The following is a 16,887-nucleotide window of genomic DNA, read 5'->3' as shown; positions in this document are numbered from 1 at the left end:
GTAGCAGATAACTGGGACACAGAGCTCCTTAATGCCCTTCTCAGCTCTACCCATCACCCAGTCTGTACTACTCTACTGGTAAAACAGGAATTCCATCAATTAGAACAAAACAGAAGTGTTATCTGCAAAATGGTTTTTTTTTTGTTCCTATTAGGTAAGTTGGATACACTGTAGGTGTCAAGTGTGATTTGCATTAAAACAACATCCGTCTGTCCTGTCCCCATCCCCCCGCTCCCCCAAACCAAAAACAAAACCCAGAAACTCAAACTGACCTTTTTCACCTTCTGTGGGTTTTTCATACGACGACACTTTCTAATATCCATTTCTGTGGTATTCACACAGCCCGGCTGAAAAGAGATGGCAATCATATTACTCCTCTGTTTACAATCCACATGCTACCTTACCTTTCTAAAATATACAATTAAATCTTGTCCAAAACTCTTTCCTGAAGTTTGTGTCCCACAAATAATCCTTGTTAAATAAGAGACTACATATAGCCAAAGTTGGCTATATCAAATCCATTTACTCATAACTTTGGCACTAAAATGAAATATCTCAGCTAAGAAGGGAGCTTTTTCTAGGAAGTCTGAGGCAAAGTGGGTAAGCTACTTTTCTTTCCTATGCACAATAAATGATCTTCATAACTTCACATTTATCATATATTTACAGATCAATAGTTCCATGCATGCACAAGCCTAGAATGTCTAAAATAATCTTGTAGACATTTGGTGTGTTTTGAACTGCGAGAAAAATCCACATGGTGACTTTAAAAGCAATGTCTTTATGCAACACATGGCACAGTGTTTTCCAGTATTAAAACTTTGCTGTCAAAACCTGGAAAGTCTTGTCATTCAAAAAGAGCATTACCACAGGCCTGTGAACATCCCAGAATGCTCTTTCCTGGCTGTCCAAAATCTTTCTTTCTGTTTTATCCTTTTTTCTGTCGATTCTGAAAAGAAAAGCATAAAGATATGAGTCAGTATGCAAGTAATGCTTTCTTCTTTGTAGAGTTCCTAGCTGGTGTTTTTAACTCCGTGATAAAAAAAATTCAGAAATCCACTTTTTTGTACAGCAATGTCACACTCCCACTTGCATGACCATGTGCCATGAACAAAATATCACTGAGGTTTACTCCATTATGTGTCAAAAGAGATTTCCCTACTAAGGTGGAAAATTTACTTTAGCATCTGTTTTTCATCTGAAGAGGAAAACAACCTTCCCTGATACTCTGTTCCCAGACCCTGATTTGGCAGACTGGGGAAGTTTGTGTTTGACTTTGACTTTGTCAGGAGACCCACCGGGATCTCTTTACTTCAGGTGAAACTCTTGGCCAGTGCTGAACAGAGGTCCACGCCGGGAGGCCCCGTTGCACCCCGGTGCCCCAGCAGCACTGATGGCATGACCACAGATTGTGAAGGGACAGCTATCTCAGGTATTCCCAGCAGCATGGGGAAGTAGGAACTGTCTTTGTCTCCAGAGCAGGACTGAAACACCAACAGCATTCCTGTGCTGGGTTTCTGCACTGCTGCCACCCAGGAAAATCAAAGCAGCAAGGAAAAAAAATCACATCAGTTGGGATTTCTGACCATTGGGTTCTCTCTCCTCCAGTTTTTTGTTTGGAGGGGTTGTGATCCTTGGCCAAGTCTGTGCTAGAAAACAGATTAGGAAACAAGGGACTGAAACTGAAGTTTCTGAACATCCCACCCCACAAAAAGCCCAAGTCCTCCACAGTTTGGTATCACTCTCTGAATATCCTCCCTGCAAGGTTGAGACAAGAAACCAGCACTGCACAGAGCAGCTGTCAGACAGCAGTTGCTGTACTGCGCTGGGGAGCAAACATAGATACCCAGCCCAAAACTTCTTTATCTGAGCAGGCCCTTCATGTTCAGCCAAATGGGAAAGTGAAGTCTTCTATCAATCAGCCTCACACCACACACAAGCTGGAGGGATTCTTCAGAGGCTCTGTAAATTGTCTTTGTGGATGCTTTGTGCCAAACCAAGGTTCTTGGTTCCTATCCCCAAACTTACTGATAACTCCGTATTCTGCATTTTAAACTATGAAGATGCTCTGTGGCTGTAGTTTTTCAGCGAAGTAGGCACAGCAATGGAAATCCTGTGTGCAAATGAAGATGCGTAAGGTAGAGCAGAACTTGATAAGCAGGAGGAATGTTTTCAGGTATTTTGGTTTGTTTTCCTTTTAAGTTAATTCACAGCTGTGAATTTCACTATGAATTCCAGCCCTACCTTGTTCGAAACTTGAAGACTGAACCATCACATGAACTGGGAACCAAGCAGCTGAAACTAGCCAGCAAAAAAAAAGTTGATAGTGGCCAGTCCATGCTTATATGTCAAAGAAAATTGAATGGAGAAAAGATTAATAAGCAACAGTGATCATGTCAAGAATCTGATATTTACATTTCTTTCTTAATTGTATGCTGTGGATAGAATGCAAAACTTTGTTTTGACTTAGATTTTGTTTTTTTTTTAATCTTGGCAATAAACCTTTAAGTAACTGAAAGTACAATTGCTATCTTAACTTATAATTTTCTCTTCTAAACAGAACACTTGTGTTCTGGTCAGAAAAAAATCCCTTAATTACCTTGTAAATTAAAGGGTAATTACAATGTACTTAAATAATATAGAATTACAATGCTATTAAGCAAAGAATTAATCAAAATTTCAAAGAGTTAATCAAAGATAGAGACATATAACTCAACCACACCCTCAAAAAATGATGTTCCTTAACTTTTTAGCATTGAATGCTGAAAGTGCAAATTCCTTATAGTGGTACAGAGTGTCAGTACTGGTGTTCTCATGTGCAATCTTCACCAACCTTTCCATTCTATAGGTGACAACTATATGCACAAAATGGACATAGAGGGTTTCAGGCACTAGTTTGCAGCCACTAGCCTACAAGTCCTGGACCATACCCATTTTGCAGCAATAATGAAAACATACTGGATACATTAAGAAGCTTCAAACTGTTTTCACAAAGGAAGATAAGAGAAAAATGTAAATTTCAATTACGAGCAGAGGATATGAAAAACCCAAATCAGAGTAAGTTTCATGTAAGTGGCACCCAATTCTCCACGCTAATTTAGTAGCACAAGTCGGACTGCAGAGAGCAGAAGTACAACAGAGTCAACTGGAGATTAGTATAAATGTGAAAACCAAATCCAGTCTGCTATAAATACCACCTTTATAATCACTTGGAAGTGACAGTATTTTTAAACTCAGAAATACTTTACAAGCATAGAGTAACACAGATGACAAAAGTTCTGTTCTTTCAATTTATACAAAACAAAAATACTACACAAAAGTAGAAGCAGAAAAGGCAAGTGAATTGCCCAAGCTCCCATAGTGAATCCAGGCTCAGGAGCTCCTGACCAACATTTCCAAGTACAGAAAATTAAACCCATCTTTCAGATTCTAGCATAAACCTCCAGAATTGGCTCTCTATCATTTCTAGTTTGTCGGTGATTAAAATTCACCACCACCTTCTGAGCTTTGTTGCAGTAAAGGCTTTGACAGAGAAATTTTATCTGTACAGAATCCCCTTCACTTCACAGCTCTAAATGCTGATGCAATTCAGTGCTCCAGGATTACTCACTTTACTTGGGCCTCAGCTTGCATGAAGATGAATTCCCACTTTCTTGCAAATGCTCTCTGAAGTCTTGCTAAGTTTTCCTGACAAAAGATGAAAATAGTAAGAACAATTATTCCCTGTAATTATAACTGCTCAAGAGCACAGTTAGCTTGGTGGGTGTTTATTTTATTCCTTTTTTTTTTTTTTTTTTAAGCTGGAAAACTCAAGACACAGAAGTCGGTGTTGGTTTCAGGTGAACTACCTTGCAGGCAAAGCAAGGTTATAACACATCCTTTCAGGCTGTAGCCAAGAGAGTCCTGTCAGGGAGAAGTAATGGAGTGTGATAAAGACAGCCTGAGCTTTACTATGAAAATAATGATGGACTTGTTCCCAAAAGATAACACTGAGAAGCTTTGTGAAGCTGATGACTTTCATTCCTGATAGCAGATGGCTGCCACCTGCACATTTCCCTCTCATCCCCACTTTCCCTTCCTCCCCACACTTCTCTCTTCTCTTCAGGCTTTTGCTAAAGTGCAGAGCCTGAGCATCACTTGCTCTGCTCAGTCCTGGTCACTGCAAAGACCGTCATGCAGCTGCACAGCACTGAAGGCTGGGGATTGCCAGGATGATTCATAAAAGGAAATAGCTTGTTTGTCTGAACAATGAGCATCCCTAACTGCAAAGACTGGGTCCAGCTGCAGCTCTGCTCTACATCTGAAGCTCTGGTCCAGACCCCATTACAGATAGTGTAATGATTTTAATATTTGGAGGTAGATGTGACTTCATCACAGCTCAAGGTCAAACTCAGGACAGGGACAGAATTTCAGACTCAAATGGCCCCCTGAAGTCATATATCCATGCCCACCCTGATAAGGAGACCTACAAGACCATTAACCTGATGCCCTTCTCCACTACAGCTGGTTCAACTGCTGCAAATTTTCATTGAAAATGAATACTGTTAGTTCTACTGCCGTTCTTTTTATACCTATCCCCTTTATTTCAAGAAAGTGCTTAAGCACATGCATTTCAATGCTAGAAGAAATCTTGGTATTATTTAATTTAAACTCCTGTATAACACAAGGCATACAGCTTGGCCCTGTTACCAAGTCCATGTAGGAGTTTCAGTCCACATACACAGAGGAAAGCGGTTAAGCAAATGATTTACAGCTGTGCTGAACTGTGATGACTTCCTGAACTGTGGCTACAAGGAAGAACTACTTGTAATTATCTGCAAAACCAATTCTTGTGGGTTTCTTATTATTTTATTTTATTTTAAATTATGTTCATATGTGCCCTCTGAAGTAAATATGCTGAAGCAAATGAAACATCACCCACTGAAGAAATAGCTGAATTGTGCTTATGTTGGCCTATTATAAACAAAATTGAATGCAATTATGCAAGCTTTATTATATTGTCAAGACCCCTTCTCTACCAGTATGAATAGGGGGCAGGGGGTTGTCTATGAATGCTGCAAGCAGAACCTAAAAATGAGAAGATGTCCCCTGAGATGCTTTGTAGAGATTCTCTTTGGAAACTTCAGGTCAATGCTGATGCCTACTGAGAAGCATTCTTATGCTACATCTCCAAAAATGTGTACTAAATGTAGAGGGTTCCTTCCCACTCCTGGAAGCCTGTTTCTCTCCCTTGCACTTAGCTTATATCTCCATTGCTGGATCTGCTTCAGCTCCCATAATGACTAGGAAGAGTCGGTGCCATTCTTATCTGATTGCCTCTAATTAAGAGAGCAAAGACTGAATGCAGAAGTAATCTCTAATTGTGCAATGCAATATTCACAAGAAAAATGAGAGACTGCCAAGATCTAATTATTTGCCATCACTGGAGCATTGCTACTCTCAGTAGACAACGATGTGCAAAAGTACTTAGCCATAGCCTCCCTATATGTGTGTGGGAGTGTGCACACTGCTGAACAGCCTTTTGTTGCTTTATGATAGATCTTTAGAGTACTTACCATTAATTGGTTGGCTGTGAGCAATTTTAATAGTTTTAATAATGAAATCAGTGATATACAGAAGAGAAAACTCAGCAAAAGGATGTGTAAACGCATGCAGATTATTATATTCCTTCCTTTATGCCTGTACTTCAAGATTAGAACTCTTGGAAACTCTGGATGCATTTCCAGGCTGGACTAGATATGCATCAATTTTTGCATGCTCTTCACACAAAAAGGACCTGAAACGTCCTTTCAACCTGAAAGGACCAAATGTTGTGTATATCCATGTGCACAAGAGTCCCAAAATGTAGATGGTAAGGAAGAAGGAAAAAGTCCATTCTTGGGAAAAACCTCTAAAATATATGCAATATAAATGTTTTCATTGTAACAAAGATGAACACAGAAGTCCACTAGAACCAGCTCTGTAAACAAACCCTCCAATGAAAAACTCCACCTTTGAAATTCAGCTGTTACACTTTTGAGCTAATAAACAAACAAAAAAAAGTCAACATGATAGAAAGAAAAGCTCAGCTGGTCAGTGTTACACTGCTGGTATACAAAGAAACTCACACCAGCCTTGCCCCTCATGCCTCCACCTTCCCCCTCCTCTCCACGCAAACCCTGCATGATCTGAAGCCAAGGTTGGGAATATTTTTATGCATAATCATTTCATAACAGAAAACACACACTGAATAACCTTGGATAATAGTTTTTATATGGACCATTTGAAACAGTCCAAGTCTAATATCTGAAAATTTTCCTTTTATGATCAATAATAAGGTGGGTCATCAGCAATTTAATTGTACAATAATGCACCTGAAAGCCATCATTTCTGTGTGTTAATATCTGCTATATAAACCAGGAAGTGTTAACTGGAAAGAGGAAACCAATGTAAACGTCTGTGTACTTTCCCCAATCTTGGAGGGCTGGCTATGCAGCAGATGCTTTAATTTGAGATGTTGCAAAGCCAGGGACTTTCCCAATCACATTCCTGATGTTGTCTCCAAATCAACCTCCACTGAATTCTGTCAACTGAAAAAAGACCCAGTAAAGGCTGACCCCAAAGCATAAAATGGCAGCATTCAATTCGAAAGCAAAGCTCTCCCCACACCCCCCAGCTTTAAACTCTAGCAGCAGTGTACCTACGGCTTCATAATCCGCCAGCTCCAGTCTAGCTTTGTTCTGCATGGTCCGTTTGCAAAGATAGATGGCTAAAGGCAGAAACAGAATGGAAAACAATTAGAGGCAGATTATTAGTACTAATTCTTAAAAAAGGAAAAAATGGTCTGTGTATGATTCGTTCTCATCAGAAAACAACATAAGCCAAGGAATGAGAGGGCTGAATACCCAGCTGACATTACCCACTAGTTATCTCTGAGGCCTTAAACATCTGGGACATTTCATTTAAAAGTGATGAAAGTAGGTGCCAGAACCTAACAAGATGTGTGAAAAAGGCACAATTTCTTCTGGGGCTGGTAAAAGATTTAACATTAGCAACTTGTTTCCCTGAGCACTTTGGGAATATGTCTGTCAAAGTGAGCAGCCCTGCACTTCTTTCTCCCCTCCTTTAAATAAAAAAAATAAAATAAAATAAAAAAATCAGGATATTGAAATGAAAACAGAAATATGGGCCAGATCTTAAAAGCATGATCTGAACATTTTTTCATAATCATATGCTCTATCCACCTACTCTACACATTTCACATGGTTAAGAATAGCCTTCTCACATGTCACACTGCAGAAACTGATGTGGTTTGGGATTCTGAGGGTTACGATGAGCCCAGACTGCCTTCTAGGAAAGCCTCAGCTTGACCTGCTAGCTCACTCCATTTCCATTACAGGCTGAAACACAAAGTCCCCAGCACATCCTGGCTATACAGTTGTGAACAACATAAAAGAGATTCAGTGCTCTCATTTTGGGATGGATCTAGATGTGAATTTTATAGCTTCCTTGTGTTTTGCCCCTCTCTCATGCTTCAGGGCCAGGTACCAAACTGGAGCGGGGCAGAAGGTAAAGCATAATCTACAGGAAAAAGCAATAAATCTTCAGAAAATTTCAGCTTTTCTTTGGAAACTATAGGGTTTTGGTTTTCTGAAAACTACAATTTTCTGACACCTTCATGGATGTTTTTCATTGGAAACCTATTCTTCTATTGAAAATATATTAAAAAAAACAGTGCTATACATATAATTCTACTGTATGCTATTCCTGTAATTCTAACATTCATAAAATGAGCCAATATTATGCATGGCAACCAGTTCACATATACCTATACATCTCAGGGGCAGTTTCATCTGTAAGCCATTCACAACACCAAATAAAGTGAGAACTGGTCATCACGGAGTATTTCTTCATGCTAGGCAGTGACCTGCCATTAGCAAGTTAGTTCCTGTCCTGTGAGTGAATTCATGCAAACAGAAAAAGTATGAAGTGCTGCTGAGATTTCAGTTTTATTTGGGTCTACTGCTAGTTTGGGATTAATTCCTAGGAAGACTCCATCCGTACAGACCTCTGATATGCAAAGACTGATTATAAGCATATGTTACAGATTTCTGGGTCAGATGAAAATATGTCACCACAGGGCGCAGAGCTAATGCAACTGTAGCTTGTCCAGCTGTGGGCCAGTTCATATAGGGTTTTATTTTGAGGTGTACTGTTCCACTTAATGCCCTTGCAGCACAATAATCTGACTGCAAAACCAGTTATTTATCAGTTACTATAGGAAAAAACAGAACTTCCCTCTCCAGATTGTTATTCTGATATTTACAGAATACATATTTGTCACGGTTCAGACATTTATATATACTGAAATCTGGAAATTATTTTGCACATAATGAACAGCATCTTGTTTTCTCCTTAGCAGTTTCCTCACTGGGATAAACACATAAATCTGTGCTAGCTTCCCTGCAGATGAGGACTGCAAATGAACTATCACATGCCAAACATCATTGCAGGCTACTTCTCTGCCCCAGCAAATGATTTCCGGAATCCATAATGATGAGTAATATTGCTTGGGAAAGAAAAAAAACCCCAAAAACCCCAAAACCTGATTATTCAGAGAGGAGTTCTAAACTGATCTTAGATTATGAGGTATTTCAAAAGAAGGACTTCCAGAAGCTTCTGGTTTATGACTGCACACATGGAATCATTTCCTCTTCCAATGCTACACCAGGATGCAACAATTGATTTTACCATTTAACTGTGAAAGAAGTGTAGTTCTGGAAGAGACAGCAATATTGCAAGCAGACAGCTAAAGATAACAACACTGACATATTTTCTTTATGTATTATCACTGTCTGCGGGCAATCATATGTTTAACACACCATGTTGCAGTTTATTAGCTCAAAAACCATGCAGTCTTCTCTTTTTTATCAGTTATCATCTGGTAATCTTAGAAAAAATGGAAAAATAAGTCTGATATCATATATCAAGGAAATTTTAACTATGGTTTGCCATCAGTTATATACTGGTTTACTGATCAGCCAGATGAGTGCTGAGATGAGGTAGCTTTTTATTGATCAACATATCAGATTCCGCTACAGATCAGCGTATGTTCTCCCACAAAAGCAATCCTGGTATTATTTAAGATTCCCAAGGAGCAGTATTCTGCTTGCCATAAATCCTGCCAAAACAAACAAGAGCTATGGAGAATTAAGGTAACAGTAGGTAAAACCTTGGCCCCACTGAACTTGATGGCTACAGTTCCATGAGACACTCCAGGATTTCACTTAATGTATTTGAGATGGGCACAAATCTGCCTCTCATCCTGTAGTCTGACAAGAACCTCTGCTGATGAATGGTGTAGATGGCTAACGGCAATTATTTTAAGGACAATTTTTTCCATCACAAATTTTCTTCACTAACTTTCTACAATGAAATAATTATAATCTCACCGTAATCTGTGTTTTCTGGTTCCCAGCAGTTTGAAGGCCAAAAGTATGGTGCCTGAGAAACAACATACACATTTTTGTAATTTAAAAAATTAAAAACAATTCTGATGCAGAAAAACATTACAAAAAGTACAAAAAGAAGAATCACAAAGTCTATAGCCCAGTCTCTGCCCAGTCGAAAAACAGATCTTGGTAAAAGTGAAGCAGCTTTTCCAGGAAGGTAAAAACTTTAACATTCCTCACGGCAGGTAAATAAAGATGCTGTAATACAAGGATCTCTTGAGGATAATGTCCAGTATCCTGATGACATTTTATATACTGTTGCCAGCTCATCTTACCCTCTATCCTTAGAATCTCCTCTTTCCCCAGGAATTCACAGGCACTATGATTTTTTTTTTAATTATTTATTTTTAAATGGCGTATGAGAAACTTCATGGCCTTTTATATATTACACATCACTTGCTTTTTTGGAGCAGCTACCAGTGTGGCTGGTAGCCTAGAAAACAATTAACTTTTTAAAATGTAAGACATCAGAGGTCAGCTGGTTAGAGTTGTTGTGAAAGCAGAAGTCCTGATAAACTTTCTGCTTTTGCTTTCTATCCAGGTCTGCATATTGTGGTTGCTACAATTAATTACAATATATTACAGGTGTATTTCAGTTTTAACATGATGAAAAATAATGTCCCTGCAATCAGATCACATTACTGACATAATGCCACAAATGGGCATAGGAGATTACACAGTATTCCTTGCACCAAAGTACAGTGAGAAAACATGGAGGGATCAAACAATACAGTATTCAGTGTTCCTCACTGATATATATCTTATGAACTTCACAAGATGATAAGCTACTGTTAATGGAGGATCTGATGTTGAGGTAGAAAGTGGCAAGAAGAGAGTAATGGAAAAGAAAAATTATTCTATCAGGTTATTTTTGCAGAAAATGACTAAGGAGAACTGTGTCAGGAAATTACAACAGGCAAAGAATAAGGAAAAGTTGTAGGAAAGATAAGGGAAAGAAAAGTTAATAAGCAGCCAAGACAATTTGATTATGTGGTTTACACAGGCTTAAAATAATGAAAATAAATTAAATTATATTGAAATCTAGCTCCTGAGAGCTGCGCAGGACAACTTCTTATGGTGTCATTCTTTCAAAACAGAGAAAAATACAACTAAATGGGCAACCACTATTACACCTGCTTCTGTGAAGTCTTCATGACAGGAGGAGCAGGATTTTCAAATAAGCAAGGGAATGGTCATGAAAAATCTTATTCTGAATGATGCCAGGTAATCAGGAGGTGGGGCGAGATAAGGGGAGGTCTGTGATCTCCTGGGCTTCTTTGTTCACCATGCCATTGATCTCATATGATAACACAATACCACACGAGCAGTAGGACAGTAAGCATGATCAACGGCAACATCAGATGCAAAGAGGAAAACAGGTTTTTCAAATAAAATCTGTAAAAGAGGAAAAAAATGTAAAGAAATGGGAGGGTGAACAGAAGAGAGGTCACAGGAAAGTAAGGGAGTTGGCTGGGATCATGTAACAGAAAAACACAAATTCAGCCAGCAAGATTAGGCAGTAGGACTCCAAGTTTGAACTGACCACTTCTTTTAAAGTTATACAATCTGTTCAAAAGGAGTTGTTGCAGCACAAGCATTCAGTTATCTAGGAAGCTGACAGCAGCACATTTTGGAAAGGGCATGGAACTCAAGAGCAGGATGCTTTAAAAATTGAACACATCTGGAGGCACAGGGACACTGAGGGATAGAGATGTCCCAGCTTAGGTGAGTGCCAAGGCTACACATCCTCTGTAAAAGAGCCAAAGCCTGAAGCTTGCCCCCTCCCACACCAATCTGTAACCAAGAAAGGATAAAAATTTGCATTTTCTGCTGTGCCAGAGCTTGAATGTCCTACTGCAAAGTTTCCCCTGCTCCATTTTGCACAGGAAAGCATGAAAGCCTTTCCTTTCTCCTGGTTTAGTTCAAATCCGAGTACCACAGCCTTGAAATCACATATCAAAGTAATCACAGGACATAAACATTAATTTATGTAAAAACTGTGGGTCAGAAAGCAGAAGAGAGTGATTTGGGAGTCTAAAGCAGATCTTTTTGAAGGGATTTCATAACTTCCTAAGGCCTCTACAAAGATAGCCTCAGTCCCTGGCTTCATAGACCTAACCGGTGCACAGGGATAAAAAGCGAGCGATCTCAGCAGTATTACTGCAGGGACAGCAGAAAGGGGCACAAGGAAGGCAGAGTGCTCACCAACCTGAAAACGGTAAAACGTCCCATCATCTTTCAGGGTAAGGACATGATCTGAGATTGGAAAGACATAACCCTGTGCAGCAATAAGACTTCCCAAGTGTATTGCTTCCCCTGTGAAAGAGAGAAAACAGCAGGGATGTGTCAGGAAGATGTGCACTGCACACTCCTCTACTTTCAGCAGAGGCTCTGGCAAAAAATCACATTAAGATCTGGTGGACACGTCTCAGTACCCATGCTGCATCCTTATGCCTTCCAACCAGACTGTGCAAAGCAGGAGAACAGTGTCCTGCTTTTTAGCTGGAACAGAGCTGTGTTTCTTTTCAGTAGCTAGAATAGTGCTGTGTTTTGCTTTCAGCCTGGGATTTGTTATGAGAGAGACACTGAGAACGTACCAGTGTTTGCATTTTTGTCACTGGAAGTGAAGGACTTTGTGTTTTGTTAGTCTACAAGCTCAAAATCTAAGGGGGTGAGGAATATTTAAATTAATAAGCTAAACTGGCATTTGGATATGCCAATGGGATATTCCATATCATATCACATCATGTCCAGTGTATTATATATAGTTTATTGAGGGAATATATATACTCCCCTCTCCATATATATATATATATTATATATAGTGAGGGTCTCTTCCTCTCTCGCTCTCTCTAGCTTTCGCTCGGGCTCTTGTTCTCCTGGGATTGTGGTTTTGGTTTGGGATTGTCGCTCCTCCAGGATCGTTATCTGGGAACGGGCTGGGCTTGGTCAGTGGGTGCTGAGCAGTTGCACTGGATATCACTTATTTCCATATTTTGTTACTGTTATCATTATCACTACTATTTTAATATTAGTATTATTTTAAGTTTTATTTCTATTATTAAATTGTTCTTATCTCAACCTACGAGTCTCTTTACCTTTGCCCCAATCCTCTCCCCTATCCCCTGGGGATCAGGGGGAAGTGGGTGAACGGCTGTGTTGGCTGCTAGCCAAGGGTTAGCCCAGTGAAAATATCGCAAGCAGAAACCAGCCTTACAATACAGATGAAACACTGCTCAAATGTTTAACCTGATAGTTTTTTGTTTACAAAATGTCACACACCAGTTCAGCTCCAGAGTCTGAAATTCAATGCAAAGCACATTATCCACCACAGGTGACAGCTGACAAGAAGCCTGCTCCATCAGTGAACCCCACTTGCCTCTACAAAATCTGACAAACATCTACAACACCAGGTCATTAGTAGCATGTTCATTCATAAAGACAAATCCTGACACTGTAGCATTACCACTTGTTAGAGGACATGTTGTTGAGGTGAAGGGGAGTGCGTATCCAACCACTACCAGGGCAACCTTCACCACCACAGAGGTACATCTGCACAGATTTTCAACTGGTGTCAGCTGTCAAAAGCTGCAGCAACTTGCTCAAGAACTGCAAAATACACATTAGCTGCTCATGTGCCACCAGGCAGATAATAAGCTATTGTCTATAGCTGAAACTTAGATCTGGGACTTGACTGAACTCATGAGAAGAGATGTGTGTATATGGATGCCCTGGGTGAGACAACACTGTCTCTATCTCTGCTTTTACACAGTGACAGCAGGCAGCAGAAACTGAGAGGTGAGATGCTGGATTTTTTCCCTTTCCAGAAAAAGAAAAGAAACTTCTGGACCTGCAGATCTTTTCTTCCTCTTTTCCCAGTAGCTCTTAACAGTGCCACAATTTTGGTTTCTCTGAAGAGTAAACTATTTGAATTGTGCCACACAGTCATCACTGTTTATGGCTGATTATCCATTTATCTGTCTGCTGTGATAAATTAGCAGTTGCCTGTTTAACCACACACATCCGCCAACTTTCTAAGTCTGGGAAAAACCTTAAAATCAATCAGACTTTCTTATGTAGCAACAATTTCACAGATAGGTTAAGAATCCTACAAAGTGCCTTCTGTGTGTAGCAGTGTTAAGGCATTAGACTTAACTAAGATGTTGATTCTTATGTCTTTCCCTCCTCCTTCCTTCAATGCTCAAATCAATCTTTTTCTGCTGCTATTTTAGACTGCAGCAAAACAGTATCTACTGCCTAATGGCATACACAACACAGATGGAGTATCTCTTCCTCTCCAGCTATGGCAACCTTACCTGGATCCTCAATGCTGAGGTTCTTCATAAGCCACTGTACAATATCAACACCTAAAAAAAAGAAAAAAAAAAGAAAGCATTAAACACTGAGATCACAGGTTTTGAGAGCCCTAGAGAGATACACATTGAGATAGATACAATAGAACTGACATGAATTTTATTCCATTTTCCTTTTTATCTCTACTGAAGTTTCAGAATGTTTTTCCTTCTTGTGCCACACCGTAATTATATAGTTATTGACATGTACTAAGTCCTCATGTGATAAAGATACTTGATCTACTTTATGTCAGATACTACTCTAATGGTTCCCTGTAACTTTTTCTCTCCCAGTTGCTTCTCTCTCACCCTACCATACAGGGAACTACGTTTCTGCAAGCACTAGCTACCAAGGAGACAAGGGAACATTTACTGGCACCTTGCCCCTGTAATGTCAGAGGCAATAATCTAAAAGTACAGAACTGAGTTATTAGTCAAAAAAAGACAGAGGAAAGTCTCGCTTATGTCAAAGACAAGCAAAGTCTTGGAGAGGAAAGTGGAATTCAACATGCCTGTAACCAAGCCACTGTTGAGCTGTCACCTGCTACTGAGTGCACCAGCAGCATGGTGGCCAGGAGCAGAGAAGTGAGTCTTTAAGCCCTATCAGGTAGTTTAATAAAGTTTCCAGGGCCCATCAAATAGTACAAAGCTTGTTGCTACCTTCAAATGCCATAAAATCTCTAGGATTGATCCTCTGCATGTATATAGCCACTCTGTTGCTCATGTGGAAATCACAGAAGTGGAAAACGTGTTGCTGCTCAGTAGAAGCCAAGGTCTTTTATCAAAACACAACATGACAGGGCAGCAAAATTTAGTTAAACCTCATACTCAGAAAGTTAAACTTAAAATGGAACATAATGGTGTGTACAAGTCAGCTAACATGACTTGTCCAAAGTCAAAGACAATCAGCAAAGGCACTTGGAGGTAATTTAGCAAGTCCATGCCAAGTTATGGCACCTTGCAGTACAACCTAATGATGCAATGTCTGGATGCAGGATAGCATGAATTTGTTGAGAAATATTTGCATTCACATTCAGCGGGCTAATAGCCCCAGTAATACTTGGCGCTATACTTCTTGATGTATCAGCCGAAGATAGCATACAAAAAGGAATGGATTAACCATAGGGCTCAGGCTTACTAAATAAATCCTGGAATATCTTACTTGCATGGAGCACTTCTGAGTTCAGACATGGTAGAGTACTTCAAGAAACAGCATAACCCAGATGATGCCTGTTCCAGAAAAGGTCTGAAGAACATTTTGTTTTCCACAGGCCCAGAGCATCCCTCAACAAACTTTAAATACAATGGTCAAGAGTCACAAGTATTATGTGCCACAGAGCGACAACAGACACTGCTAGTGTCTGAGGTCCCTGCAATATCTTCAGGATTGAGTGACTCTCCCATACAGATGAAATTTCCACTATAAACTCTACCCCATGTAGAAGGGGATGGCAGCTCCTGCTCCCCCCGACAATGCAAGTTGACCCACAACTCTGCAAGGAGTACCAGTAACCTCTTCAGAGTCTGGCTTCAGCAACAAGCAAGAATATGGACCTGACCTTCACCCAAGGCAAGTGAAACAACTTACTTGTCCCTCACAGACAATCAGGAGAGCTCCTGAAGATCAGGGAAGCATCTGGTTTCACTTAAATGCTGGGCAAACAGGTGTGACCAAGAAGCAGCAGCTCGGAATTGCCTCAATCTGCCTTGTAGGTATCAATGAACCAGACACTAGCGGACCAATCTCACAAGCTTGTATTCTCAGCCCTATAGTCGCTCTCCAAACCTTCCAACTCCACCTAAGAGCAATTTAAGCTGCTACTATCCTATTTGGAAAGTTATGCCACAACACTTTTTTTTTTTTTTTCTAGATAGAACGCTTCTTGTAACTTCCCAGCCTAAGTTTATTAATATGAAGTTTACATGCATTTTATATCAACCTGTATTATCATTTAACAGAAATAATTATCCTTCTTCCTTCATAGTTCCTCCCAAGTGTTTTCTACAGAAGGTTGACACATTGCTTCCCTACCTCCATTTCACCAAACGAACCAAACTCTTGTAATGTCCTCTTAAAATGGTTTGTCCCTCTACTTTACCATTCAGCAACTTTTCAAATTTAAGTTCCATTTCTTTGCACTGGGGTCACCAGAACTGCAGGCAATGCCTTGCAGAACATCAAATCAATGCCTCTGGTAATGGTGCCAGCACTTTCCTGTCACTACTGAAACCAGCTTGCCAGGTACATCCTAAAGTCACATAATTTTTTTGTGAATAGTAAATTTATTCAGAAAAAGATGTCTGAGGGGTCCAAAACTACCTGCTAGGTGAGAACACACCTAGTAAACAGTGCTAGCTGAATAACATATGGGGAAACTGTTCAGAGCCAGTAACTGTTGTTTTGACAAACTTGTTAATAAAATACAATATTTTTTAAACATGGATGTTCCCTTTTGCCTTTTACAAAACAAAAATATCCTAAAGACAGAGCAAAACATTTGGGGCTATCAAATTATTTCAAGAATAAGCTGAAAGAGGGTAGGTTTAGATTAGATATTAGGAAGACGTTCTTCACTGTGAGGGTGGCCAGACACTGGAACAGGTTGCCCAATGAAGTTGTGGATGTGTGCCTCCTCCCTGGAAGTGTTCAAGGCCAGGCTGGATGAGGCTTTCAGCAACCTGGTCTAGTGGAAAGTGTCCCTGCTCATGGCAGGTGGGCTGGAACTAGATGAACTTTAAGGTCCCTTCTGACCCAAACCATTCTATGATTCTATAAGACTCAAACTAAAGTTCTTTTGTATTGTTACAAACAAAACAAAATCTCACAAAATGCTGTCTTGGTTCAAGATAAACCACAATCTTTCTTGGCTTTTTTGTTCATCCCTCAAACTAAAAACTGCACTGTTTCACCTGATTTTGGTCTCAGATTATAGGCTTGCAGGATCTTATTGCTAAGGGATGACAGCTGATATCTGAAAATCATCTAGAGTTGAGCATTGATTTGCTCAAGGGAGGTGAAGTGCATTCTGCACGGTCCCTTTGCA

The 16,887-nt window shown here is 39.9% G+C and overlaps 1 protein-coding gene across 1 annotated transcript; it reads right to left on the bottom strand.

The window, feature by feature from the left end:
* Nucleotides 1-272: 272 nt before the first annotated feature.
* On the bottom strand, nucleotides 273-13,858 carry LOC104523854 (regulator of G-protein signaling 6; the record flags this gene model as incomplete). The annotated part of the gene is made up of 7 exons (XM_010166557.1): nucleotides 273-347; nucleotides 868-949; nucleotides 3,611-3,687; nucleotides 6,684-6,748; nucleotides 9,432-9,483; nucleotides 11,701-11,807; nucleotides 13,808-13,858. Coding segments are annotated over 7 exons (509 nt in total), but the record flags the coding sequence as incomplete, so codon positions are not given.
* Nucleotides 13,859-16,887: the final 3,029 nt, after the last annotated feature.

This window comes from Antrostomus carolinensis, unplaced genomic scaffold (assembly GCF_000700745.2).
Source record: "Antrostomus carolinensis isolate BGI_N321 unplaced genomic scaffold, ASM70074v2 scaffold42034, whole genome shotgun sequence".
Lineage (NCBI taxonomy): Eukaryota > Metazoa > Chordata > Aves > Caprimulgiformes > Caprimulgidae > Antrostomus > Antrostomus carolinensis.
This window is presented reverse-complemented; position numbering and strand designations above follow the sequence as displayed.